At 34.6% G+C, this 26,569-nt stretch overlaps 2 protein-coding genes and 1 pseudogene across 4 annotated transcripts in view; 1 reads left to right on the top strand and 2 right to left on the bottom strand.

Moving 5' to 3' along the window:
• SNAPC1 (small nuclear RNA activating complex polypeptide 1) overlaps nt 1-16,344 on the bottom strand; it is a 39,544-nt gene extending 23,200 nt beyond the window's left edge. The window contains exon 1 of one of the 2 annotated variants that reach the window (XM_074290310.1): nt 16,017-16,344. In XM_074290310.1, coding sequence (XP_074146411.1) covers nt 16,017-16,087 — 71 coding nt within the window. In that variant the 5' untranslated portion in view covers nt 16,088-16,344. Of the gene's footprint in view, nt 1-3,249; nt 3,558-16,016 lie in introns of those variants that run through there. The other variant, XM_074290309.1, reaches the window with a different exon arrangement.
• Nucleotides 7,003-9,291, top strand: LOC141556342 (WD repeat-containing protein 5 pseudogene; annotated as a pseudogene).
• A 4,207-nt stretch (nt 16,345-20,551) lies between the features above and the next one.
• HIF1A (hypoxia inducible factor 1 subunit alpha) overlaps nt 20,552-26,569 on the bottom strand; it is a 47,689-nt gene continuing 41,671 nt past the window's right edge. Inside the window, exons 13-15 of one of the 2 annotated variants that reach the window (XM_074290307.1) lie at nt 23,888-23,996; nt 23,281-23,413; nt 20,552-22,145 (exon numbers count right to left, since the gene is read on the bottom strand). In XM_074290307.1, the coding sequence (XP_074146408.1) occupies nt 21,994-22,145; nt 23,281-23,413; nt 23,888-23,996 (394 nt within the window). In that variant the 3' untranslated portion in view covers nt 20,552-21,993. Of the gene's footprint in view, nt 22,146-23,280; nt 23,471-23,601; nt 23,997-26,569 lie in introns of both variants that reach the window. The other variant, XR_012486504.1, reaches the window with a different exon arrangement.

Raw genomic sequence — 26,569 nt, 5'->3', positions numbered from 1 at the left:
CAAATTCTCTAGAAGTATGGTCAGTCACCGCATTTATCGGAATTTTTGCACAACTTAAAAGTTCTATTTTTTTATGGTATTATTTTATAAATTATTTTTCTCTTTTCTGTCTTTCCAATTTTCCCTGATTTTTTAAGGCAAAATTTTAATTCCATTACATTCATATACTATTCCCCAAGTGATGAACACTCCCTTCCATTAGTTTCCAATTCTTTGCTATTACCAAAGAGCTACTACATTTTTTTTTTTTTAAACAGTTGGCTCCTTTCCCCCTCTTTCTTTTAACTCTTTGGGATGATGAGCCAAGTAGTAATATTACTGATCTCAAGATATTTAATTTAATAACTTTTGGGAGAGTTCTGAATTACTTTTCAGAATAGCTGAACCAAATCCCAACTTCACCAAAAGTACATTAATGCAACTATTTTTCCAGTTCTTCCAATATTTGGAATTTTCCTCTTTTGTCAACTTTGTCAATCTGCTATAAAGTACTACCTCAGAGTTGCTTTAATTTGTAATCTATTAATGACTTGAAACATTTTTTTTTCATGTGGACACTGACAGATTAGAGTTCCACTTTTTTGCAAAAACTTTAGTTTAACACAACCAAAATTGTATCTTCAGTGATCCTCTCTATCCCTTGTTTAGCCATGAACTATCTACAATCTTATATATTTCATGTATATAAAAACAAAATATCTGTAGGTTTCATCATACTGCCAAAACACTCCATAAAGTAAAATATTAAGAACTCCTGTAATAAATGAACTTTTATTGACAGATGGCCATCTCCAGTCAATCAAAGCAGTACAAGGTAAACTCTTCTGTGAAACTGAGCTTAACCACAAATGAAAAAAGATTCATATTAAAAAATAAAAAGGCATTTGAATCATTCTTAAGGGGAAAAAAAAAAGTCCTGAAGAGATTATTGGATTCTCAAAGACACCAGACAGCAGAAAGCAGGAGTGAAAGAATGAAACAGATCTTGACCACAACAGCAAAATCATGACAGGAGAGAGACTAGTAAGAGCCTTCTTTCTAAATGTACACAAGAAGATAGAGCTAAAGGCCTAAGTCTGGAGGTGTTAAAAGTGGAAGGCTGGCCTGAAGCATTATGGACAGACGCTTAAATCACTTTGACTATTGCTGAATCAATGTTTTTTGTGAGACTATAAAAAGAAGGCAACTTGAGAGCAAGGAAGTGTGTGATGTGCCCAAGCCAAATCAAGCAAGGACTAGCACTGAGGGGATGATGACCCCTGGGGTCTCTCATGGAAGAGAAGTAGTGAGAAGGGATGAAAAATTGAAAAGGAAGGAACACAAAAGGAGGCTTTGTTTTCATAATAAGAGGGGGTCCACTGATGGATGTTCTTAAGGATTAAGAGAGAGAAAAGAGGGAGAATCAGAGGTGAAAAGAAGTCAACTAAGAGTTATAGGACCACCACAAGAAAGATAAAGACAAAATACAGAAGGGAAAAAGAAAATCTTGAAAAAAATATTAGACAAATGAAGGAAAACATAAACCTATTTCATATTCTCATAACTTAATCCAAGAAAATAAGTGGCAAAACAAAACCTAAAAATAGTATTTGTAAACAGAATAAACTCTCAGATGACACTCAGAACAAGAGACTGCCAAGCCCATGTCAAATACTACTATTATTTATGGGTAGACTCAGTTGTACTAGGAGGTTGTACCCAGGTATTCATGAACCAAGAACATTAGTGGCACAGTTCAAAGAGCAACCTATCTCATCTTCTAATTCAGGGGTTCTCAAACTTTGGCCTATGAGCCAGATGAGGTCCTCGGGGTCATGGCAAATGGGCTGAGGGGCGGAGACAGAGTGTGAGGTTTTGTTTTTACTATTGTCCAGCCCTCCAACAGTCTGAGGGACAGTGAACTGGCCCCCAATTTAAAAAGTTTTTGAGGACCGCTGCTCTAATTAGTTAAGACTAACCTTAGTCAGGCCTCAGCTTCCTCATTTTAAACAAGTGTGGTATTAATGATTTTTAAGCTCCTTCCAACTCCAATATTCTTTGAATCCTTATCTCCTCATCCATGTTATCCAAAAATGTGATATGAAACTTGTTTAATTTTCTTAAGATAACAATGGAAAAACTTCGCAGTCATAAGTTATTTTTCATGGATGAGGAAAGAGGGGAGAGAGTGGTAGAATGTGCTCTCCCTGGGACTGAGGTTTGGTACAGTATCTTTGACCTACTTACTCCATCTTTATCACTACATGAGCCTAATAAACCAACCAGAATATGACTTCCTGTGATACTGACAAAGCATCACAATTCCCTAAAATCGGAGGGGACGAGGGGATCCTAATAACAGTAACTCACATTTCTATAATAACTTAAAATCTACAAAGCACTTTCTTCCCAAAACCCAAGTGCAAGGCATAATACGATTCAAATATTGCTATTCCCATTTTACAAAAATTGCTTCCCAGAAGCAACTTGCCTCGACACAAAAAATTATTAGAACTACATTAGAATTTCTTTACTTTTTTTTTTTTTCTTTTGTATGGCTCAACTGGGATGGCAGCACCACCCGCAGAGCACCAGGCCCCTCCAAGCCAAGGTCCTTTATTCACTTTAATTATGGCATTAACCGGGGCCTTTGGATGTCTTAAGAACTGAATTCAAATCCTACCTTCAGTCTACTAGGAACGGAGTTCAAATCCTGCCTTCTGTCTACCAGGAACTGAATTCAAATCCTGCCTTCTGTCTACCAGGAACTGAATTCAAATCCTGCCTTCTGTCTACCAGGAACTGAATTCAAATTCTGTCTCTGCCGTTAACTACCTGTACAATCTCGGGCAAGCTGCTTTACCCCGCCGGCCTCAGTTTCTGTAAACTGAGAGGACTTCCCTAGAAATCTCCAGAGTCTGCTTCCAAGCAGTCTTCAGGAATGTGGGTGGGTAGCACAGAGTGAAAGGAAGATGGATAAAGGTACCTCAGAGGGAAAGGGGAAACTGGAAGAGGGATGAGAAAATTGGGGGAGGGCAGAGAATACTGGGACCAGAAAAGGAAACTGGGGAGGAAGAGGGAGAGAACCAAGGAAGAAAAGAAGGAAACTGGGGGATAGGAAGGAGGAAGCTAGAGAAAGAGAAGGGGGAAGCGAGGGACGGGAAGAGAAATGCTAGGGGAGGGGGAGGGGGCACCTGGGAGGGCGAGGGGCGCCCGGGAGTGGGTTGTTGAAGATCGGGTAATTTTGTTACCGGAGGGAGAAACACTCACTAAAAAATAGTATGAAACTTCATGTCCCTCCACAGTGCGGTAAAGTCCTCGAATCGGACGCTATCGGTCTCCTGGAAACGTGTGAGAAGCGTCTCGAAGTCCGAGTGCAGGCCTCCGGGAGTCCCCATGCTGCTGCCACCTCTCGGCAGATAGCACCCCGCTCTAGATGCTAACAGGTTTTAGTCTCCGAGGAAACGCAAATCCAGCACACTGTACGTCGCTCTAGTACTACGTCACGACGCAAAACGTGCTCGTCGTTCGTAAAGCGCCAGACTACACAAAAGTACTTCCATGTCCTCTTTCCACCTGAAGATCCCGGAACTAGTCCCAGTTAAGGTTAAGGTTACAGTGCACGTGGAGACTTCCGCTTCCTTTCTCTTTTTCGCTACCCTTACGTTCTTAAAGAGCCAGTTAAAAAGAAACGTAAAAGAAAGGGAGAGGAGGAGAGATTAGAGGGTCAAATGTTTGGTCTTTCCCAGTATGTGAATTTGTTTTAATTAACGACATATATTTGTTGAAAGGGTTTTGTTTGTGTTTTGTTTGACACACACGAGGAAACAATTATACGTTTATTAATTGATTTTTTTTAGACCGTAATAGAAAGCCATAAAATTACATAACCACCAAGAATCAGACGAGATAACACATGAAAAGGATTAAGCAAACCTTAAAGCGCTATTATACTAACCATTAATTAAGATGTAATTTCAGATGGAGCCGCAGAGCGGGAGCTAGCAATGGGAAAAGGGGGAGAAGTGTTTATTTGCACACTACCCTAAAAATAAGGAATTATGTTTAATTTATTGCTCATTATTTACATTGTACTAGTGAGTATTTAATAAAATTAAATCAGAAAATAAAAATGGTGTATCTGGGATTTATCACTGGAATATAGAAACCGAAAAATTTGTTCAAAAGGAATGGATAAAATGATGAAAGGGGTGAACTCGTCATTCTTTTAATTTTTGTGATTCAGCTATCCTAAGTATTATTACTGTGTATTATGATAAGTGTTAGCAAGATCCTCACCCAAAGACCTAAGTTTTGGGGACAAAAACTCACCATTTAATAAATAATAAGAAAACTGGAAAGTAGTTTGGCAGAAACTAGACATAGACCGATATTTCACACTTTATACCAAAATAAGGTTAAATTGGTTACATGATTTAGTTAAAAAGGATATCATAGGCAGATGAGGGAAACATAAAAAATTTTACCTGCCAAATCTATAAAGAAGGGAAGAGTTTATGGAGACAAAAGATAGAGAGGATCATGGAAAGTATGATGGATAATTTTGATTACATGAAATTAAAAAAAAATATATATATATATATATATAATTTTGATTACATGAAATTAAAAAAAAAATATATATATATATATATATACATACACAAAAACCATTGCAGCCAAAAAAGGGAAAAAAGAAAGCACAAAATTATGGGGAGATATTTACTGCAAATTTCTCAGGAAAAGGCCTCATTTCACTAGTATATAAGGAACTTATTCAAATCTTTAAAAATAGCCATTCCCCAGTTAATACATGGCCAAAGGGGGACAGTTAAGTGGTGAAGTGGGTAGAACACCAACCCTGAAGTCAGGAGGATCCAAATTCAAATCCAACCTCAGACAGGGGACACTTCCTAGCTGTGTGACTCTGGGCAAGTCACTTAACCCCAACTGCCTCAGCAAAAAAAAAATAAAAATAAAAAATAAATGGTCAAAGAATATAAACAGGCAGTTTCCAGAAGAATAAATCAAAGCTATTAATAATAACCTGGAAAAAATGTTTTAATCACTATTGATTCACTATTGATAAGAAAAATATAACAAAACTTTGAGGTATTACTTCACACCTATCTGATTGGCTAACATGACCAAAAAATAGAAGGACAAATGATAGAGAAGCTATAGAAAAATAGAGACACTAATGCACTGTTGATGGAATTGTGAATTGATCCAACTAGTCTGGAGAACAATTTGGCACAAGGTCCAAAGAACTATAAAACTGTATACCTTTTGACCTAGAACTATCACTACTAATTCTGTATAACAAAGAAATTTTTTAAAGGGGGAGGAAGAGGAAACCTTTATGTATAAAAATATAACAAAGAATCAGAAATTGGAGTATCCATCTGTAGGAGAATGCTGAAAAAGTGTGGTATGTAGTCGTGATGGAATACTATTCTGCTATAAGAAATGATGAGGGGGGTGATTTCAGAAAATAAAACTTATTTGAACAACTGCCAAGTGAAGTGAACAGAACCAGAAAATTGTTGAACACAGTTAACAGAAATATTATCAGGATGATTAAATATGAAAGATTTAGCTACTCTGATCAATATAATGATACAAGAAAAGGACCCATGAAAAATTGTATCTACTTTGAGAGAGAAAACTGATAAACTCTGAATGCAAATCAAAACACACTTTTTTTTTCCATTTACTTTTCTTGCTTTTTTTTTTTTGCAACATAATATAAAAATGAATTTACATAATTTCATATATGTGGATGGGGGAGAAGTTGGGAAAGAGGGAGAGAATTTGGAACATATAATATATTTTTTAAAAAACATGCTAATAATTTTTTTTAAATTAATAAAAAAAAAGATTCTCCAAGTTAGAAGGTACCTCGGATGTCATTCAGTCAGTCATTAAATTGTTTGCCTACCACATGCCAGACACTATGGGGATACACATTTAAAAAAAAAAACAAAAAAAACTTATTCAAGGAGTTTACAATCCGAAAGAGGAAGACACACCAAAGGAAATTGAAAATGGAGAAGGGAGCAAAAGATACCAGAGGCAGGAGAAAGGAGAATCAGGCAGAAAAGTCCCAAAGTAGTGCAGCCAAGGTGAGAAATAAGGCAAAATCTGAGCTCAATTATTAAAGACAAAAAGGTAGTGATAAGATGGAGTACCAAGACAGATTTTAAGAATAAGATTATCCCAATATACCTAATTTTATCCAATGATACTTAATCAAGAAAACCTTCATTAACAATACTGTATATGGCTCAGAGTCTAAATTTATACAAATCAGGCTCCAGTTCGCAAGCATCTTCCAAAATACTACTTTCTCTATTTCATATCACATCCTTCTAAAGTTTACTCTAGAATATCTCCAAATAATAATAAATAATAATCTCCAAATAAAAGTTCAAATCTCCCTCTCTATTGATGAGGTCCACCAAAAGGTTCTCAGCATCCATATAGATACAAATATGGTCCTTGAAAGACCTAATGAGAAAAGGGCCAAACAGTGATGTGTTTAACTGCTAAAGACAGAGGGCGAAGTGATCCTTTTGAGAGAGATAACTAAATCTTTTAAATGAATCAAAAAAGAAGCAATCAATAACAGTTTATTAATTACCTCCCAGTTTGCCAGACAACGTGCTAAGAACTGGGAATACAAAAATAAAGACAGTCCTAGCCCTCTAGGAGTTTACAGTCTAACTGGAAAGACAACATCCAAACAAATGTAATTAACAAAAGGGAAGTTACTGTACTTAAGTGGGGTTGAAGAAACCTTGCAAAAAATACGATTTTAGTTGAGATTTAAAAGAAACCAAAGAATCAGTAAATCGGGAGCGGAGCAAGGACCAGATTAAATGCGGGACAATGGTCTTCGCTTTAAAAATCGGTTTACAGAATAAAAAGTGTGGCTGAACCAGGGAGAATTAGAGATTATTGGCCTGGTGCCGGGAGGAGGAGCTTTTGTATGCTGCTTCCGTCTTCTCCTTAGCTGCTCCGAGTTGGGGATCCCCTCCAGACCAGGGGAAGTTTCGCCCCGATCCCTGCTGTGGAATCTAACGGAGGTGAGAGCAAACTTCCCAAACGCAAATTTCCTTTTTGTCGTGAAACCTTCTGCTAAAAACCGTGCCTTCATTCAACCCAATCGCCCTTAAGCACCCGAAGTCAGACTTGCTCATGGCTACAGAAAAGCAATCCGAGACCGAAGCCCCGAGAACACAGCAAACACCTTCATCAACCAATCAGAGCAAGCTTGCACCTCCCAACCCAAACTACACATTAAAATTTACTTTAGTAGGCCATACGAAAGCTGTATCTTCGGTAAAATTTAGCCCTAATGGAGAATGGTTAGCGAGTTCTTCTGCTGATAAGCTCATTAAAATTTGGGGAGCATATGATGGAAAATGTGAGAAAACAATATCTGGGCACAAACTGGAAATCTCTGATATTGCCTGGTCTTCAGATTCCAACCTTCTTGTGTCTGCCTCAGATGATAAAACTCTTAAAATCTGGGATGTGAGCTCGGGGAAATGTCTAAAAACCCTGAAGGGACACAGTAATTATGTCTTTTGCTGTAACTTCAATCCCCTATCCAACCTCGTCGTTTCCGGCTCTTTTGATGAAAGCGTAAGGATATGGGATGTGAAAACTGGGAAGTGTCTCAAAACTTTGCCAGCTCACTCCGACCCAGTAACAGCTGTGCATTTCAATAGTGACGGATCTTTGATAGTGTCGAGTAGTTATGACGGCCTCTGCCGGATCTGGGATACTGCTTCAGGTCAATGTTTAAAAACTCTTATTGGGGATGATAATCCTCTTGTGTCTTTTGTGAAATTCTCTCCGAATGGTAAATACATTCTTACGGCAACTCTGGATAACATTCTTAAGCTATGGGACTACAGCAAGGGGAGGTGCCTAAAGACATACACTGGTCACAAGAATGAGAAATACTGTATTTTTGCTAACTTTTTAGTCACTGGTGGAAAATGGATTGTGTCCGGATCGGAAGATAATCTTGTTTACATTTGGAACCTTCAGACAAAAGAGATTGTGCAGAAATTACAAGGTCATACAGATGTTGTGATCTCCACAGCTTGTCACCCTACAGAAAACATAATTGCATCAGCTGCATTAGAAAATGATAAAACGATTAAACTCTGGAAGAGTGACTGTTAAATCTTTTAACTATCATATTGTATAAAGTAGATCTTCTTGGGAAAAAAAAAAACTTAAATATTTGAGAATGTGGTTTCTTGGCTTAAAGGAAAATCTTTTTTAACAGTCCCATCCTGGCAAGAAATGGCAGTATCTGCTTGATTTGACAAGTAGATTTTTTTTTTTTAATTTTAAAAGGAAGAAAAGTATTTCTTAAGGATGTTAAATCCCTGGGAGATGCTGTTATTATATCAACACAACACTTGAGGAAACAAACTCAAGCAGACAAGCTAAGTGATTTGCTCAGGCTCTCACAGCTAGTAAGTGTGTCTGCAGCAGGTTTTTGAACTCAAGTCTTCATGACTCCAGGCCTCATCCTTTATCCATTGTGATACCCAGCAGGGAAAAAAATTGGCTTATAACTAGATCTCAAAAAGCTTTTGTTCTTGCCAATCCTTCTGATGCTATCAACATAAAGATTTCAATCTATTCTGAATATAAATTCAGTCAATAAAAACCTGAATTTAAAATTTTTCATACTGAAAGATTTCACCATGGACTTTTCCTTAACTAAAGTTTCTGTTTATTTTTTTTTTTTAAAGAGGGCATTTATATATACAGTTCTAATTCTATAACCAAATACAATTATGTAAGTTTCTGGCTTTCTATCTCCAAATTTTACTGATTTTGTAATGAAATGTCTTTTTTACTTTCTATATGGTTGATTATTTGTTGTTTTATTTATATGTATTTTATATATACAATGCTACATATAAAATATATATTTAATAGATGTTGTCATATTGCAAGTTGCCAGTTTCTCCCCCTCTAGTCCCTAATTAATTCCTTCTTATAGTAATTTGAAACACATTTTGATTTCTTTCAAAGAAAAAAAATCTTGGAACATTGTAAAGTTTTTTGAGGCAAACAAAATTTTGTATTATAGAATTTCACAGTATAAAACTTTTTAATTCACCTTTGTATACATAAGTCTCGATATTTTCTCTCAATGGCTTATATAGTGAACCATAAAATTTAAAACAGTAATTTTCTAAAGGTGGGATTTTGTGGTGTTTGTTTTTAAAGCTATATGTAATCATCTGTAATCAAATGTGTAATTAAATCAATATGTAATCAAACATATAACTGTCACAAAGAAAGGAATCAGAATTTTTGGTGTGAGGATCATTGGGTCAATCTGTCATAAACTGTATTAGGATCAATGTTATGTGACTGAAACCCACAACTGCAGATCCCAAAGTGGTAATCATATATTTCTTTCTCTCTTTGGATTCTTTCTTGGAAATGTTAAATCTCTGACCACAAGTAAGTCCATTTACCTCTCTTGTTTTAAAGAGTTATCTTATATTTATTATAAATAGTATAAAGTGCTTATAAATACAGTTGGGAGAAAGCAAGCCAGGATGAAACTGACCCAAAAGAGAGGTAAATATCAATCTGACACAAGAGTTTTTGTTAGGAGCCCTGTCCCTAGCTACAGCCTCAGAGTTAACAAAAGGATAAAGAGAGTTACAGATCTTTTGATATTATTTTACAGATTAGCAAAGGAATATTTACTTTGGGAAATCCAAATGCACAAGTATGGTGATTAGGGCAAAGGGCAAATAAATTAGTTGAATGATCTTCACCATGACCATATGGCTACAGAAGTACTTAAGAATAAAAAAAAAATTCATCATTTACAGGCTTTATTTCAAAAGACACAAAAACTTCAGAATATAAAGGAGTCCAAAAACAAACAACAAATCAATCAAAAATCATTTACTAAATCATGTGCTTGGCAAAAGCAGATTTCTGGGCTGTGTTGGATTCAGGCTAGTCCCTGAATCATTTATGTTTTATACTGGAACAAAATGAGATAAATTAGCAAAGATATTCAACGAAGATATAAGAGGACTCCAGGAGTTATTTCACTTTCTTTGATTGAGTTGTCAACCACTCATCTTGATGGGCCAGCCAAGCATCAAACGATGCATAGCCCTCCTCCTGCCTGTTTTACACTCTTGGCAACCAGGCTGTGACATCAACAGCCTGAACCTTTCATCCCCTAAATTAATCAAGACTTGAGAATGGTGAAAAAGCTAGATTAACTAGAATGCAAATAATAAGAAATTACTCCTATAATCATAGTATAATATGTAATACATAAGAGAGCTACCTTTATAGTCAAGAAAACCTAGATTCAAGCACTATTTCTGACACATATTGGCTGTATGAGTGAACAAGTCATTTAACTTATCAAAGGACTCAGATAATTCTTTTTAAAGTACATTTATGTAGGACCTCTTTCTCACCAGAGGCTTATGTTCTTGACTAACAGAAAACTAAATTATTCTGAGCTTCCTTGATCCCAGAAAAGTCAGGTTTCTCTTGTACTCTGGTCCACTATGACCTTAAAGTCAAAATCTAAGCTAAATCATTCACAAACAATAATGCTGTTAACACTGTCTACACTGTTGTCCTGATTCTGTTCACTTCACTAGGCACGAGTTCATGTATTTCCAGGTTTTCCTGAAATTTGCCTGCTCATCATTTTTTTAAAAGAACAATAATAGTCCAATACAACCATATACAACAGCTTATTTAGCTATTCCCCAATTGATGGGTATCTCTTAGATGTCCAATTCTTAGCCACCATAAAAAGAACTGCTATAAGTATTACAAAAGAAATTCTTAAAACAGACCTAATAAATATGTTTTAACAATTAAAGCATGAACAACTGCCCATCACTATTATAATTCTTTAAAAGGTAAAAGCATTTTGTGGGACTATAGAATAGACATTTCACATTTCCTGAGGCTTATATTATCCAATCAAATTATAAGGTCCAGGATTACTGATCCACCTGGCATACCTGTTGAGTCCTTTAAGGTTAAAGTTGATCCTGTTCATGATCATCTCAATCCTCTAAAAAGCAGTACAGTCATAGAAAGACTATTTAATTCATCAGAGCCCAAGGACTTTCAAACTCATTAGCTTGCTAATCAGTATAAAAAGTCATCTCTGAGGGCCACTATGTTTTCATTGGTTCAATTCCCTCCTATAGTATATTTCTCCCGACTTGAGGCAATTAGATTTAAGTAATTTTTCCAGGGTCACACAGGTAGAAAGTTGTGTCTGAGATCAAATTTGAACTCAAGTCTTCCTGACTTCAGGACTGGTGCTCTATCCACTACCACCTAGTTGCCCCTAGAGTTTATTTTTTAAAACACAAGAAAGTCAGACAAATGTCAATGTTTTTGTTCAGATATCGAAAGGACCCCCTTTTTATTTTTTTAGTTTTCTTTTTTATTTTCAAAACATATCTAATGATACTTTTTCAACACTGACCCTTGAAAAACCTTGTGTTCCAATTTTTCCCTCCTTCCCATCCCTTCCCTTAGATGGCATGTAATCCAATATATATTAAACATGGTAAAAAATATATGTTAAATCCAATATAGGCATACATGTTTATACAATTATCTTGCTGCACATGAAAAATCAGATCAAAAAGTTAAAAAAAATGAGAAAAAATAAAATTCAAGCAAACCACAACAAAAAGAATAAAAATGCTTTATTGTGATCCACCCTCAATTTCCACAGTCCTTTCTCTCTCTCTGGGTATAAAAGGTTGTCATCATCACAAGATCATTGAAATTGTCCTGAATCATCTCTTTGTTGGAAAGAACCATACAGGACACCCTTTTAAAAATTAATATAGAAATAGTTGTTTTCTATGTGAAACATTCAAATGCACTTATCTACCAACCCCTGACCAAAAAAGTTAGAAAAAACATTTTTTTTCTAAAAGCTTGCCAGTATAAATACTAAAACAATTTACTTTGCTTTTTATATTATACCAAGAATGAAGAAAGTAAATTCTTAAGAAAATGTAAGAAAAAGAAAGGGAACCAATGATATTGTTTTTTTTTTTTTTTTTTTATCATCTTGGAATATAACACCAATGCTCACTTATTACCCTAGTTATACTTTTTTGGTACATAATACAAATTGTAGCTACACTCTATGTTGTAACTATATAAACTTATAAATTAATGTCTAAAAGAAGAAAATAATTAGGATAATTGGATGTTTCTATTAAAATTATGTTTCCATTTTAATCTGAAGAAACTGAACATATTCAAGATGGTTGAATCTTGATGGTCAAAATCTAAGTTTAAGTTTCTAAGTTCTAACTAGAAGATCATTTGTTTGAATTTTACCTACACATATAAATTGTATAGTTCTGCATGCTAGTCATAGATTGTAGTCTTTTGTACACAGTTGTTTGCATTGTGTTCTTATTAGACTATAAGGTTCTTGAGAACAGGGATTTTTTTTTTTTTTTTTTTGCCATTTTCCCTATAAAGCTTAGCACAATTATTGTCATATAGTAGGTGCTTAATAAATGTTAGTTGATTGACTGACTGACTTTCTCTTGTGTGGGTTCCATTCTTCCACATTGTTCTAACAGTGTAACACCATATATGGATTCTCTTTAAAGAAAACTCTCCATGGGCCTCCTAGAACCCAAATGTTCTATAGAGTCTCAAATCCATGTAGACATTTAGACTTACAATACTGTTAGAGGTAGGATCAGAATCATTAATTTTGGATCTGGTGCCTTGACTTGATTAGAATCAACCAATCAGAACCAAGGGTGAATGGGACCTGTCCATCTCTTTGAATCAGTCATGGCCATTGTGAAATGGACTACTGCCCAGACAACTGTCCTAAGTAATTTGTGTAAAAGAAAGAAACTCTCTCTCAGAAATGAAAGGAAAAAACTGTTTTTAGATTCCAAGATATTGAAGCAAGCATGGTATTGCCAGCTCACTTTTAAAGACCAGAGGGAAGATTAAGTTGTGGTGGAGAAGATAGATATCAAGGAGAGTCATTGGTTCTATAGGCATTTTCATAGTAGAGATCCCAGGATGAGGGACTCCTGAGGAAAGGTCAATCCTTTCCCCAACCTCCCCACTTGAAGCCTACCTATCCATATATACTATATCTATATACATATACACATATACTGTTTCCATAAACTGACTTTTGCCTCAACCACAAAGGGGAGAGATGAAAGTGAATGTCTTTATACAATACCTATTATATGTAAAGAATTGTTCTGTCTTGAGATGCTCAAATACCCTAAATGTTCATAGGGACTTATTAGTGTCCAATCTGTGGCAGAACATTCCAAGCTTACATTGGTCCGATATCAAGGCAAAGCAGAAGCAATTAAGAAACACTGAGGCAAATAGTGATTGGTTAGGGTCACATAACTAGAAATAGTTGTTTAATCATTTTCAACTTTTTTTGTGGCTTCATTTAGGATTTTCTTAGCAAAGAGTGTCTTGCCCTTTCTTTTTCAGGGTTATTTTACAGATTTGGACTCTATGGCAGACAGGGTTAAGTATTTTTGACCACGGTCACCCAGGTAGTAAATGCCTGAGGCCATATTTGAACTCCGGAAGATGAGTCTTCCCAGACTCTAGGCTTGGTGTTCTATCCAATTTACTTCTTAGCTGTCCACATTAAGCTTGATACTTTTACTTTTACTGAGGTAAAATTTGAGCTCAGATCTTCCTGGCTACAGGCCCATCACTGTATCTTGCCACATATGCCTCTAACTGATGACTTGTCACTTGAAGTGACTGTCACTAAACTCAGAACTGTTCATCTAAAGTAAACTACCTAAAGCCGAAAAGAAAGGAAACAAGTGAAATTTAGGAGTCATTATGTTGCCTGATATGTTTAAATAAAGAAGCCAATTATGATAGAGCTATCTTACTATCAGGACTGGAACTCCCCAGAAGCGAATGCATTTTTGAGTAGCAACCCAGAAAACATCACTAACATTCCAGGGACTCCCTCTTTTATCTTACAAAGATGCACATAGATATTCAGTATTATGATATTATTAACTCTCTCTAGAAGGATCACGATTTATGAATGCTACTGAGGTAAACACTCTTTTTCCTTCAGATTTAAGCCATCTGAAAAACTTACTATAATGGTAGATTGCAAAGTACAGAATCATTGCTCCTTTATATAATGATTTTATTTCCTTGCTATGTGTCTTCCCAGTACCAAGCCCAAAATATCATACTCTTTTCTATGTAATAGGCACAGTGTTTGGATAATTCTCCTTCTCTTGATAGAATACCAGATCCCTAAACTCTTGAACTTAGTGTTATATGGAAATTTAAAAAAAAAAAAAAAAAAAAAAGGAAAGAAGAGAAAAAGAAAAAAAAATCCTAAAATGATACTATATAGAAAAATTTCCTTTATTTATCCTGAAGGTCACATTCTGATGTCATTTGCCTAAGAAATCCTTTCTCAGGCTACAAAATTTAATTCCAGGATTAATCTCAAACTTGGGTATACTAAAGAAATACTTAGGAACTTAAAAAGTTCAAGCTTCATGGTTGAATACATATTAACCTCTGACATCTACTTCTTCAAAACCATTCAAACCTCCTCTTTCATATAATAGTACTTTCTGGGAGAAAAAGTCTAATTTTTGATGATTTTTAAATATGTTTTTAATGCTCTCTTTGGCATTCAAAGTTCTTCATAATCTAGGTCCCTTCTACCTTTCCAGTATTCTTACACCTTAATCTCTGACACTTATTCTTCAATCCAATGACATTGACCTGCTGACTTCTCCATGAACAAGACTTTGATTCTTCCTGGCTTTTACTCCCCTAATTTCCTTTCAATTCCAACTAAATCCTATTTTGGAAAGGAAGTCTTCCTCAACCCTTCTCAATCCTATTGTTTCTCTTCAGTTAATTATTTCCTTTTTATCCAGTATGAGGCCTGCTTTGTATATATTTGTTTGCCATGTGTCTCTTCTGCTAGATGGTTAGCATCCTGGAAATTTTTTGCCTCTTTTGGTAACCCCAGCACTTAGCACAGTGTCTGGTATGTGACAGGAGCTTAATAAATGTTTATTGGCTAATTAAGGGCCTACAATGTGCAAAGTATTTTATTATTACCTGAGCTTTTACTGTAACAAAAATTGTACAATTATAGTGCTAATTACAGGAACATGAAAATTAAGACTACAAATATGAAAAGTATTACCTTTCCTACAACTGTAACATTGCACTTATTTTCTTATCAACAAGAGTATTTTACAATGGACTTTCAAGTGAATACTTAGTAACCCTGTGACCTTGAACACTACAATATTTAATTGTGCTCCTCAAGGGACAAATCTTACCTTTATAGCCTCACAGCTTATCACAATGCTGGGAATATAGCAGCTACTTAATAAATTTTTACTGACTGAAACTGATCCACATCAATAAAATGTAGATTAAAAAATACTTGTGCTAGCTACCTGTTATGATTGCTGAAAGCAATGTGCTATAGAAATGAGTTATTACTATACAACAGTATAGTAATAGTATAGTTTATACATTGAAGGCAAGAAAAACTGAAACTTTGATCTTTCAAGATCCAGTCCATGGGTCCTACAAGATGCCTTTTCTCCCTCTTTGAATTATCCTGTATTTATCTACCGGAAAGCAAGTACTGTTTTTCCTTAAATCACTATGTCCAGCACGTAGAACAGTGCCTTAATGCTTGCTACATTGAAAGTACTCTATGATATACCAAAAGTTTTATTTCAATAATTCCACTGAACTAACAATCAGATGAAATGGCAAGACATTTCCCACCTGCTTTTGCCATAACTTGGCAATTATGTCTGGGCAATTTCTATAAATATTCCCTTAAGTTACAGAATAAGTTTAACTTTCTGCTTTCTCAGTAAGGAAATGATTTTGAATACAATGCAAATAAATAACCAAGATTCAAATCATTAGGCCTTTTCCAATATCCTTACTTTCTGACCACCATCAGTTGTGTACACCGATCATTGATTTGGAAGTAGAAGGAGCTTCTCTGGGTCCTCATCTTTGAAGTCAAGTGGCTCCTGCACCATCTGTTGTATGAATGGAGTTTCTGAGAGGGAGAGGTCGCATCAGATTCTTAAGGTTAACTAAAGATAAAAGATGGCCCTGACCCCCTCGCCGCCCCTTTCCATCCAGATAGCTGAGTAAGTGAACAGCCCACTCCCAACATGCACAATCACACGTAGACGGCCAGGGAGCTTGGAGCAGTCGCATTAAAAAACAGCAATCAGCTCAGCAGGCTGCATTGGTAGGTGCCCTGGGCCTAAGGGGCTAGCAGCAGGGGAAGGGGCTGCTGTGCTGAGGAGAAGCACGTACAGGGGCGTGGCCTGGAGCTGGACAGGGCGGAGCCACGAGTGAGTCGCCTAGAGTGGCTGGTGTTTAGCATCCTATCCAATATTCCCTGCGACCGAAGAAATCGGGGAGATGTTCACTAACTTTCGCCTTTATTTTGGATATCGTCCAGATGAAGGCCAGGATCACTTTACCAAAACAAGCCTTTATGTCACTAAAGTGAAGAGGTCATCAGAGTCGAAGAGTGGGCAGTTTAAAATATGGAGAGGAAGGAGTAGGACGTCGGCCAAGAACCGTATCTCTTCGTCAGGTAAGAATAAAACTACCTATGCACCTTCGAAAAGGAGTCAGGCTGAACCCAACAATCCTCCTTCCAAGTTAAATTCTATCTTTTATAAGTTAACGTGTTGCAATGCAACGAGAGACCACTAGGTTTGGAGCCAGAGGTCCGTCTTGGCCATGACACTAGCAGTGTATCCAAGGCAAGCCATCTAAACGCTCTGGGCAGGTTCCCTGGTTTGCAAAATGGGGATAAAACATCGGTGTCTGTAGTACATGATTGTTATGAGGCTCAAGTAAGAAAATGGAAATGCCTTTTTAAACCTTTATATAATAGCTACGTGTCAACTGTTATTTAGATTCACCAGAACTATTCAGTTTAGTATTTTCAGGCAGGGGTAAAAAAAGCGTTCATAGATTATGTAACTACTTAAAGAATGTGGGGAAAGTTGAGGCAGTTATTTTTTGTACTAATTGTATTTGCAAAGATATAACAAAATCCATTAAAAAGTAGGGAAGTTTTTCAAAAGAAACAATGCACTTTTAGGGACATTACTTCTTTTAAAAGTTTTATGCTTTGGGTTTTTTTAAGGTTTTTTTATGTCCATTTTAAAAGAATTTTTTTCTGTAAAAATTTGTTGCTTAGAATGGTAGTGGTAATTATGATAAATTTAAAGTAAAACTAAAAAATTAACTAGGACTCTAAATATTACAATTTCTGCATAACACTAGTACTATTGTTATGTTGTCTCATCAAAAGAAATCTGAACAAACCAGAGAATAGGGAAGAATAGATACTCAGAAAGCATTAATGGGCCAACTATAATGTACTTAACAATGAACAAAAAGGCCTGAGTTTGAACTCTGCTTCTCCTAATTAGTTGTCATTTTAGGCAAATTATCTCAATGTGTGAGCTAGTTATCTAGTTTGTAAAATAAAGACATCTGTACCACCATTCTCAAAGAATTTATAAGAAAATCAGGTATTAGCAAGTAGTAACAAAAACATTTAATAAACTCAAAATGTGATGCAATAATATAAACTGCGATTTTATACTCACTACTGAATTTTTAAAAATTAACCAAATATTATGTTATTCATTTGAAAAATGAAAAATATGGCATTTTATAGGATAATTTCCCGGAAGAAGCAAAAGTTAGGCTATTTGTAAAATATAAAGTATCAGGTCTACTTTGGAACCAATCTATTTTTAACAGATTAAACTTAAATGAGCCCAAGGAACCTAGTATTTCCTATTTGAATAATAGTGGACTTTGTGTGGCTATTTCCCTTCCAACCTTTAATTTAAAATTTGTGACTACATTAGGATTCAAATACTGTTTGTTGATGAAACAATTCTTAGAGGGCCTGGTCCACATAAAATGTTTATTGATGTAACAAATCCCTTGCTCTCCTCTTCTTATGGTCTTTTCCAAACATGTTAATTTAATGTTTGAACACTAATTTACAATCAAATGCTTGTATTTGTATGAAAATTATGATAAAAGTATTTATTGGCCTTTATTATGGGGAAAGTACTGTATTAAGCACTGGGGGTACAAATGAAAAATTGAGTTAACTCCTTGACCACATTCTAGTAGGATTTGGGTGCAAGGCATGTGAAAAGGCCCAGAGCTCCTGAGAGTACTTTTAGTAAAAGTGGCCCATGTAAGATTTCATCACATGCTTTCTTTGTGAAATACTAATTTGGCTAGCTTTTATAAGGTAATAGTATATTTGAGGAATAAACAAAGCTTGTAATCCTGTTTACTTCATTCTTTCTACCATGATTTTTATTTTAATAAAATGGCACTTTTAAGATTTGGAAAACAATATCTTGTTAAGATATCTTATTTAATCCTCAGGACTCTGTGATATAGGTGTTATTTCCATTTGCAGATGAAGAAATTAAGGCTGAAAGGTTAGATACTGTGTCTGTTGTTCATGAGAACAGACATAAAAATATGAAATAGTTTTTAGCTAAATTTATTAACTCATTTGGTAGAGGAGGAGAGTGATCTATAAAGGCGGTAGCTTCTCTACCCAGATTCCAGATTCTGGAAGATTTACATTTTGTAGAATTTTGATAAAAGTTTCCCCACACGGGAACCTCCGTACCTTACTTAAGCCATGTTGCCAAGAGAGCAGCCTAAAAACAAGGTAGATTGAGATCATTGTGAGTAACTGTAACCCTAAACTGAAACTTGGAGTAGACCCCTCTGAAGTTACTAGATGTGATCATTTAAAACAAAAATGCTTTGGATGGATTTGGGGTTTGGGGCAATCAGAAATACTTCGTAGTCATCTCAGGCATTCTCAGAGTTACTGGAGTCAAATGATAATTCTGGTTGTGAACAACTTTTAATCACATGTGGTTGGATTTAAACAGTATAATAATTTTTTTCCCCCAACAGTGTAGCCGTTGTTTTTCCCACAGTTCCCTTAATAGTGTCTGAAGTATATTTGAACTCAAACTTTCCTAACTCCAAATCTAATACTTCTCTTAACATTTTAATCTAGCTATAATCTTCTTCCCAAACCTTACTTCTCAATTTAATTTCCCACATGAATTGAAAATACTAAATATAATTTTGCTTCCAATTATGCTTTTCACACTCAATTATAAAATCTATTCAATTTTCTTCCTAAATTGAGTGAATTTATCGAATATCATTTAGTTTCCAGATCTTGTTTATTACTCCCTTAAGAATTTCAATTTGAGGGGGCAGCTAGGTGGCGCAGTGGATAGAGCACCAGCCCTGAATTCAGGAGGACCCAAGTTGAAATGTGGTCTCAGACACTTAACACTTCCTAGCTGTGTGACCCTGGGCAAGTCACTTAACCCCAGCGGGGGGGGGGGGGGGGGGGGAGATTTCAATTTGTTGCTTTTTTTTTTTTTTCTTTCCTTTTTTTTAAATGAAGTTAATCTAGGATTCTCTAATGCACAAACTCTTTAGGTACTGTCAGGATGGAAAATCTTTAGAACAGGATTGGCACGACATCATGTCTTTATCATCTAAAGACCAACCTAAATTCAGAAAGGCTAATTACCCAAAGCTTAACTTCAAGGTTATTAAATTTTTTTTCTTATTTTGGACTATGGCAACAATAAGTCTTCACATAAGGATTGCGATTCATGTCTGTCCATGCTCACATCAAGATAGCTTGATGTATTTTATCAGAATAATTATTATTTATTCAAAGGTCCAGTGAGGTTTATAAAAATTATATCTGATCAAAGTTAATAGTAATGTTCTTAAATATGAAGCTTTAGTCTAAAACATTTGATTTGTATTTATCACATTTTATTTTCCTTTTAGAGTATGGGTCAAACAATTATCCTGACATCGTTTTGATCTATGACTCAATACATTAGGCTTAATAATCTGAAGTGAGAGACTTGATACCTTTGGCACTGAAAACCTTATTTTTCCAGAAGGGACATTATCATTGTATTTCATGTCAGGAGATCTGGTTTCTAGTTCAGGTCAGGCTGCATAATACAGCTATATAGTTAAGAAAGCACAAGGATTCAGAAGCATGGGTTTTTGTCCATCACAAACAGTGATCTTGGGCAAGTAATAACCACTGCAGGGCTTAGTTTCCTTATTTGTTGGACAAGAAGAGTTCCCAACTTTTTTTTTTAAACTCATGAATGGACCTTCCTTGGCAGTCAGATGAAGCCTATGGACCCCTTATTCAGAATAAAGTTTTATATACATGAAAAAAAAATACAAGAGAAACCACTTATATTGAAATAGTTATTAAAATATGAAAAAAGTTGAAAGGTTAAGAACCTGTGGATTAGATAATCACAAATGTCCCTTTTAGTTCTGAATTTATTAATATATACAATACCCATTATTTCTTATTGACTCACCCCAACCAAAGTACTTACATTACATCATTTTAATATTTATAATTTTTAAAATATCTAAACCAATATTCTCAAACACATCCTTTGTGGTAGGATAATAGGGCTTAATATTATTCAACATGACATGTAAAGATTTCACAGAATATTACTTAAGATGATAATACAAGAAGGGATATTTACCTTTAACAGTAGAAATAGTCAGGACATATTTGATTTTGCAAAATACTTAAAGGCAAGTGAACAATTTTAAAATTTGTGACTACATTAAGATTCAAATACTGTTTGTTGATGAAACAATTCTTAGAGGGCCTGGTCCACATAAAATGTTTATTGATGTAACAAAAACAATATAGTTAGTGTTAGATCCAACCACAAACAACAAAAAGAATAAGGAAATGAAAAATTTGTACAATACCCATAGAAAAACAAGGTGTTTAATGTGACAACTATATATTCCTAAATAAGGTTTCTAAAAATATATTCAATTATTGAAATCTATATAAAAACATGAAGATGTTAATAGCGACAAAGTGCATGAAACCAAAATGTCAAATATTGAGCAACTTTGCTAACAATGCATGATTTATTATTTATTTATACAATCTGCTTAAAATATCACTTATGCCACACAGGGTAAGCAGAACATTTAGATTTAATATCTGTAACACAATATTAGCATATAAACTTGCACAACTACAGGTAGGGTTTTGTTGTCTTTTGAACTGGCAGTGACTACAGACATCTCTAAGTGAAGAGAATTTGTCCAAATAAATGCTGCTAGATTTTCCAGATAAAACCCCTGTTTTTCTATACCACGTAAATAGCTTCACTCCTTTTAATCATAAGCCATACAGCATTTAATAACCATTATTATATGACCAACAATGACATACTCCATATTTGACAACTTCATAGGCAAACAAAAAATTTTCTTAAAAACTAGTCTTATAAATGCAGAATATATTGCATGAGGAACTGCTGGTATTTTTTTTTTTTTTTTAAGAAAATATATTGTGCGATTGTGGCTACGACGTACTGCTGGTAAAAGCATTATTGTTTATGAAAAATTGAGTAAAACTGTAAAAATTTTTCAACTGCCTATGATCATGATGAAAGCTAGTGCCAGTTTAACTACACTGGCATTTCATTAATAAGAATTCAACAAGGGACAAATTCCCTAGCCAAAAATAAATAAATAAAAAAGGTGCATATTTTAACATTGCTACGATAGTGTACTATATGGTTTAAATACCAAAGAATTATAAAACTCACTGTTTCTGATCCATTAAAGAACATACTAAAAAGACATTAAAGTAAAGTAGAAAGGGGACCAAAACTGAACTAACTGAATTTGTGCAGTATTGTAGCCAGGCTTCTAAAATCAGATATAGAAAATATAAATAGACTGCTTTAGGTGATGATTCACCAGTGTCCAAAAGGAATGAGAATTGTGAAAAGCTCAGTTAAGTTGATCCAAAGCTCTCTGTAATTCTTCACCTTGCAGTAGGTTTCTATTTCCTTGTATAGGAACATTAACTTCACAATCATAACTGGTGAGTTGTGGTAGTCCACTTTCATCCAATGATGGGCCCAAGAGTCTGCTTACTAAATCTAAAGAAAAATAAACATTTTTTAGAAAAGCAGAAATGTTACAAGATCACATAACAAGTTGATAGAACCTTCCCTAGTTACTTTTGTAGTCATCAATATACACAAACTGGAGGAAACCTTTAGATACTTAATTAAAATAGATAATTTATATAAACCTGAGGCAGCATTGATTCCTGATTTATAGAGAAGGGGAAAAATAGAAATGTTTTAAGTACCTACATATTATTCTATTTGCTTAAGCAGGTAGGAATCAAGTAAAGAGGGAGGGTTTCAAAACAAAATACTGACAAAAAATACTCCAGTTCTAGAGTTAGTCAATATGGATTCTATTCTATACTCTGCCAGACTAACTTTAGCATTGTCATTTATTTTTTGGGCTTAATGTACTCATTTGAAAGAATGACAGAATCTGAGAGCTAAAAGAGACTTCAGGAATCATCCAATCTAACCTATAGACTAAAGAAGTCTCTATTATACATATCCAACAGGTGATCAGCTAAACCTTTGTTTGGAAACCTCCAAGGAAGGGAATCCCCCACCTTTCACATTTCTGGGTAGCTCTAATTGTTGGATGTTTTTCTTTACATCAAGCTCAAATTTTCCTCCTTGAAATCTCTCCCTATGTATTCCTGATTCAGCCTACGAGACTGAAATAGAACAGAGCTTCTAATCTCTCTCCATGACAGCCCTTCCAATACTTAAAAAAACAAAAACAAAACACAAAGTATGTCTTTTGAGTCTTCTTTTTGATTAATCATAGCCTGTTCCTTTAACCATTTTTAACCATTTACCTATTAACATTTTATAAATGGGCTATATAATCTTTAAGATTTCTTCCTGCTCAAATCCTATAAATATAAAAGGAAAATAAATAGTTCCCTAGTTCTTCCCTGGCTCTTCAAAATTTATCCTGAAATCTGAATTTTCTTGAATGTAATTTAGAACAATTTGGCTCTGTAATTTTGCCATTAATTCCAAGAGCTCAGACATGTTGAATATAAAAATGCAAACCCTATTTTGCTTTATTACCACCCATTAGTATAAATTATTAATTCAATCGTACAATGTTTTTCTGAAATTTGTTTTAGTTACTTGTTTCATGTGATACTAAAAGGAAAAAAAGATAAAAACTCACCAGAGGGTATTAAGATGACTGTCTTTTGCTCTACTCCATTCTGTTCACTAGGTTTGCATCCTTTTACACGTTTCCAAGAAAGAGATATAGTAGTTCCAGGATCATCTGGATCCTGGCAATGATGTAATGATCCCTAAAAACAGGAAGATAAATGAAATTCCATTCAATGAAATCTTTACATAGGAAAGCTCTGAAATCACTTCTAAACCAACAATATATCAAGATACCACCTGCTAGACTCTGTTAAATCCTTATCCAATTTTTTTAAAACAATAATGCCGCTGTATTGAAGAGATAAAATTATTTCTATAATGAAAGAACTATTAAGTATGCAAAAATCATCCTATGGAAATGATTTTTTAAAAAATTTACTAGGAGATATTTAAATGAGAGCTGTATTCATTTATTTAATTAGTACTTCTGTTTCTTATATCAACAAGGGAAAGGACTTGGAAAACAGAAGACTACATTAAGTATCTTTTCAAATTTAAATAGGAGTTCAATATTTGGAAAAAGAAACAAGGGAATCAACTAGGCCATAGTTCTAAAAATCTGTCAGATAGAGAAGTATATATATATATATATACACACACAAACCAGCACTTACAATTCCTACTGCTTGAAAAAGTGAACCTTCATGTTCCATTTTCCTTTTTCTCTGAGAATTCTGCAAAGCTAATATCTTTGGATTAAGCTCCTCATCTATAGCAGTATTTCTAAAGAGAAAATAAAATTATTCTAATTTGAATAGGTTGTAAAAAAAAAACTTTAAATTAGCAAGCCTCATTTATCTGCATTGTCAAGTTGTCTATATTATTATAGTATCACCTTCAGGGTTGTTTTAGTGTTTATTTTATTTTATTTATTTTTTGGTTCTAAATTATATTCAAGAGAATTTAGATTTCAGGATAAAGAACTTGTAGACAGGCAAGGTGATATCATAGGGATAAGCCCAAGTTTAGAAAAAATCATTACAATTTTCTTGATCTTGTGTAATTATCTTCAAATAAAAACTATAGCTTAAAACCTATCAAGATTAATTTAAAAAGAAAAATTTAAAAACCTAAAATTACATTCTTGTGTTTATAAATGTAAACACTTATCAAGTTAAAAATTAGACAAATTCTTAATGAATGAACAAGCTTTTTAGAACACTGCTGATGTTGTACTTTTTGTTTGTATGTTTTGTTTTTATTTTTTTGCTCAGTGTCCCTTTAACCATGCCCAATTCAGTGTTTTGCACATTTTGTAGCAGATACTCCATGTGAAAATGAACTTTTAGAGCATACCTAATATAGAAAAAGATGTTTGAGGTGAATCTGGGCTATCATGTAGCTACAGACAAAATTAAGTACTAAACATTACTACTCCTGAAATGTTATCTTAAAGTGAGTTGAAGACATGATAGCTGACAAAACTAAGTACTACAATTTCAAGGCTTGCCAACAGCCTGAGTCCCAATGCTTCTTTTCTATACTGCAGGGATGGTTGAGGATTAAGTATCTTGTAAATTGGTCTTTGAAAGAAAAGTACCTTTCTATTTGAATTGGGAAATTGAATTTTTGAATTCTCTAGCCTCTATGGCTAGAAAAAAGGCATAGTAATAGAAGAAAGGACAAGAATGCAATGGTGAGTGATCCAAGAAAATTCTAGAATAAATAATTTACAGCTAAATTGGTGGGCCTTAAATGCCTGGGAAGACAGCTTGTACATTTATTCAGTTGGCAAAGGGGCAAAAGGATCCTTTTCCTTTTTTTTTTTTTTTTTTTTTTTAGAAAACAAGGCAAAGGAGTGATGTAATCAGAGTTATGCCTTAGGAAGATAGTATGAAGTCTGGAACAAAAATTCCAGGAAAAGGGAGAATGGTCAAGAAGTTATTAGAGTAGTCTGAGAGATGATGACAGCATGAATTAGTGCGGTGGAAGGGGGTACAGAAGAGATATAGTAAATCTGAAATTTGAGAGTTATCACAAAGATGAGATCAACAGGACTTGTGAGTGGCTTAAGAGAAGAATGAAATGGAAGACGCTTCCAATCTTTATTAAATTGCTGAGTCCTGGATGACTGGAAGAACAGTGAAGCATAGAATTTAAGCACATAATTTAAGATAATAGGCTTTAAAAGAAGAAATGTAATGAATTTTGACAGGTGATTGATAGATTCAAGGGATAGAATGAGACATACATTTTTAGACACAACCAAAATGGGCCTGATCCTGTAGGTGATGTGTGTGTGTGTGTGTGTGTGTGTATGTGGTGAGGAAACGTTCTCCCTATTTCAATTCATCTTCAACACTTCTGCCCAAGTGACTTTCCTTAAACATAGATCTAACCACATCAACTCCCCAACTCTATCACCTTGAATGGCTTCCTATTTCCTCTTGGATTCAATATAAACTTCTCTGTTTAGCTTTTAAAGGCCTTGAAAACTTTGCCCAATTTCTCTTTCAATTTCATTGTACATTAATCCTTCTCTTGTACTTGGCAATCCAGACAAACTGGCTTGCTTTCTGGTTCTTACACATGATCTTTGAATCCACTCCATCTTTGAATTGACACCTTTGCATGAGCCATTCCCCCCATACTTAGAATATACTCTTCTCAATAGAGAGTAGAATCCTTCATAGAATTTCTCACTTCCTTATTATTTTCAACATAATGATTTTCCTAATACCCTAACTATAAGTCTTCCTCAAACAATTTTTATATATTCTCTCTCTATGCATGTAATATGTCTGAAGCTCCTTTCAAGTAGAATGGTTCATTTATGTACTTGTATCCCTAACAGCTAGAATAATGCCTGACACCTTGGCACACTTAAATACTTGTTGAATGAGAGAGGAAGGAAGACATATAATTTCAAAGAAACCAAGAGAGTTAAGAGAAAAATAGAAGGGATGGTAAAACCATGTTAATTAGGGCAACAGTTCCCACCTACAATCTAGCTCACTGCTGATTGAAAATATAATGGATGTAATCTAGACTTTTCAGGTGTATCTTTAATCCCCTTAAAAAGAAAATTTCTAAAGAGGAAGTTTCTAACTAATAAATGTTATGCTCCAGATATTTAAGTCAGTTAAGAACATAAAAAAAACCCACCATGAATAGAATTTGGATACTGAAATTATACCCAATTAATCTCTTTTTAAGGCACAGTGTTGCTAAAATAAACACCTGCATTGAAAAGCAGTACTTTTATCAATCATAAATAAAACAGAAAAAGGAAACTGAAGCATTAAAAGATGATATACAGGCATATTTTAGTTAATGGTAAGCTTATTTCAAGTTAA

The sequence above is a fragment of the Sminthopsis crassicaudata genome, chromosome 2, assembly GCF_048593235.1.
Source record: "Sminthopsis crassicaudata isolate SCR6 chromosome 2, ASM4859323v1, whole genome shotgun sequence".
NCBI lineage: Eukaryota > Metazoa > Chordata > Mammalia > Dasyuromorphia > Dasyuridae > Sminthopsis > Sminthopsis crassicaudata.
The sequence above is the reverse complement of the archived record's forward strand: the minus strand, read 5'-3'. Positions and strand labels throughout refer to the sequence as shown.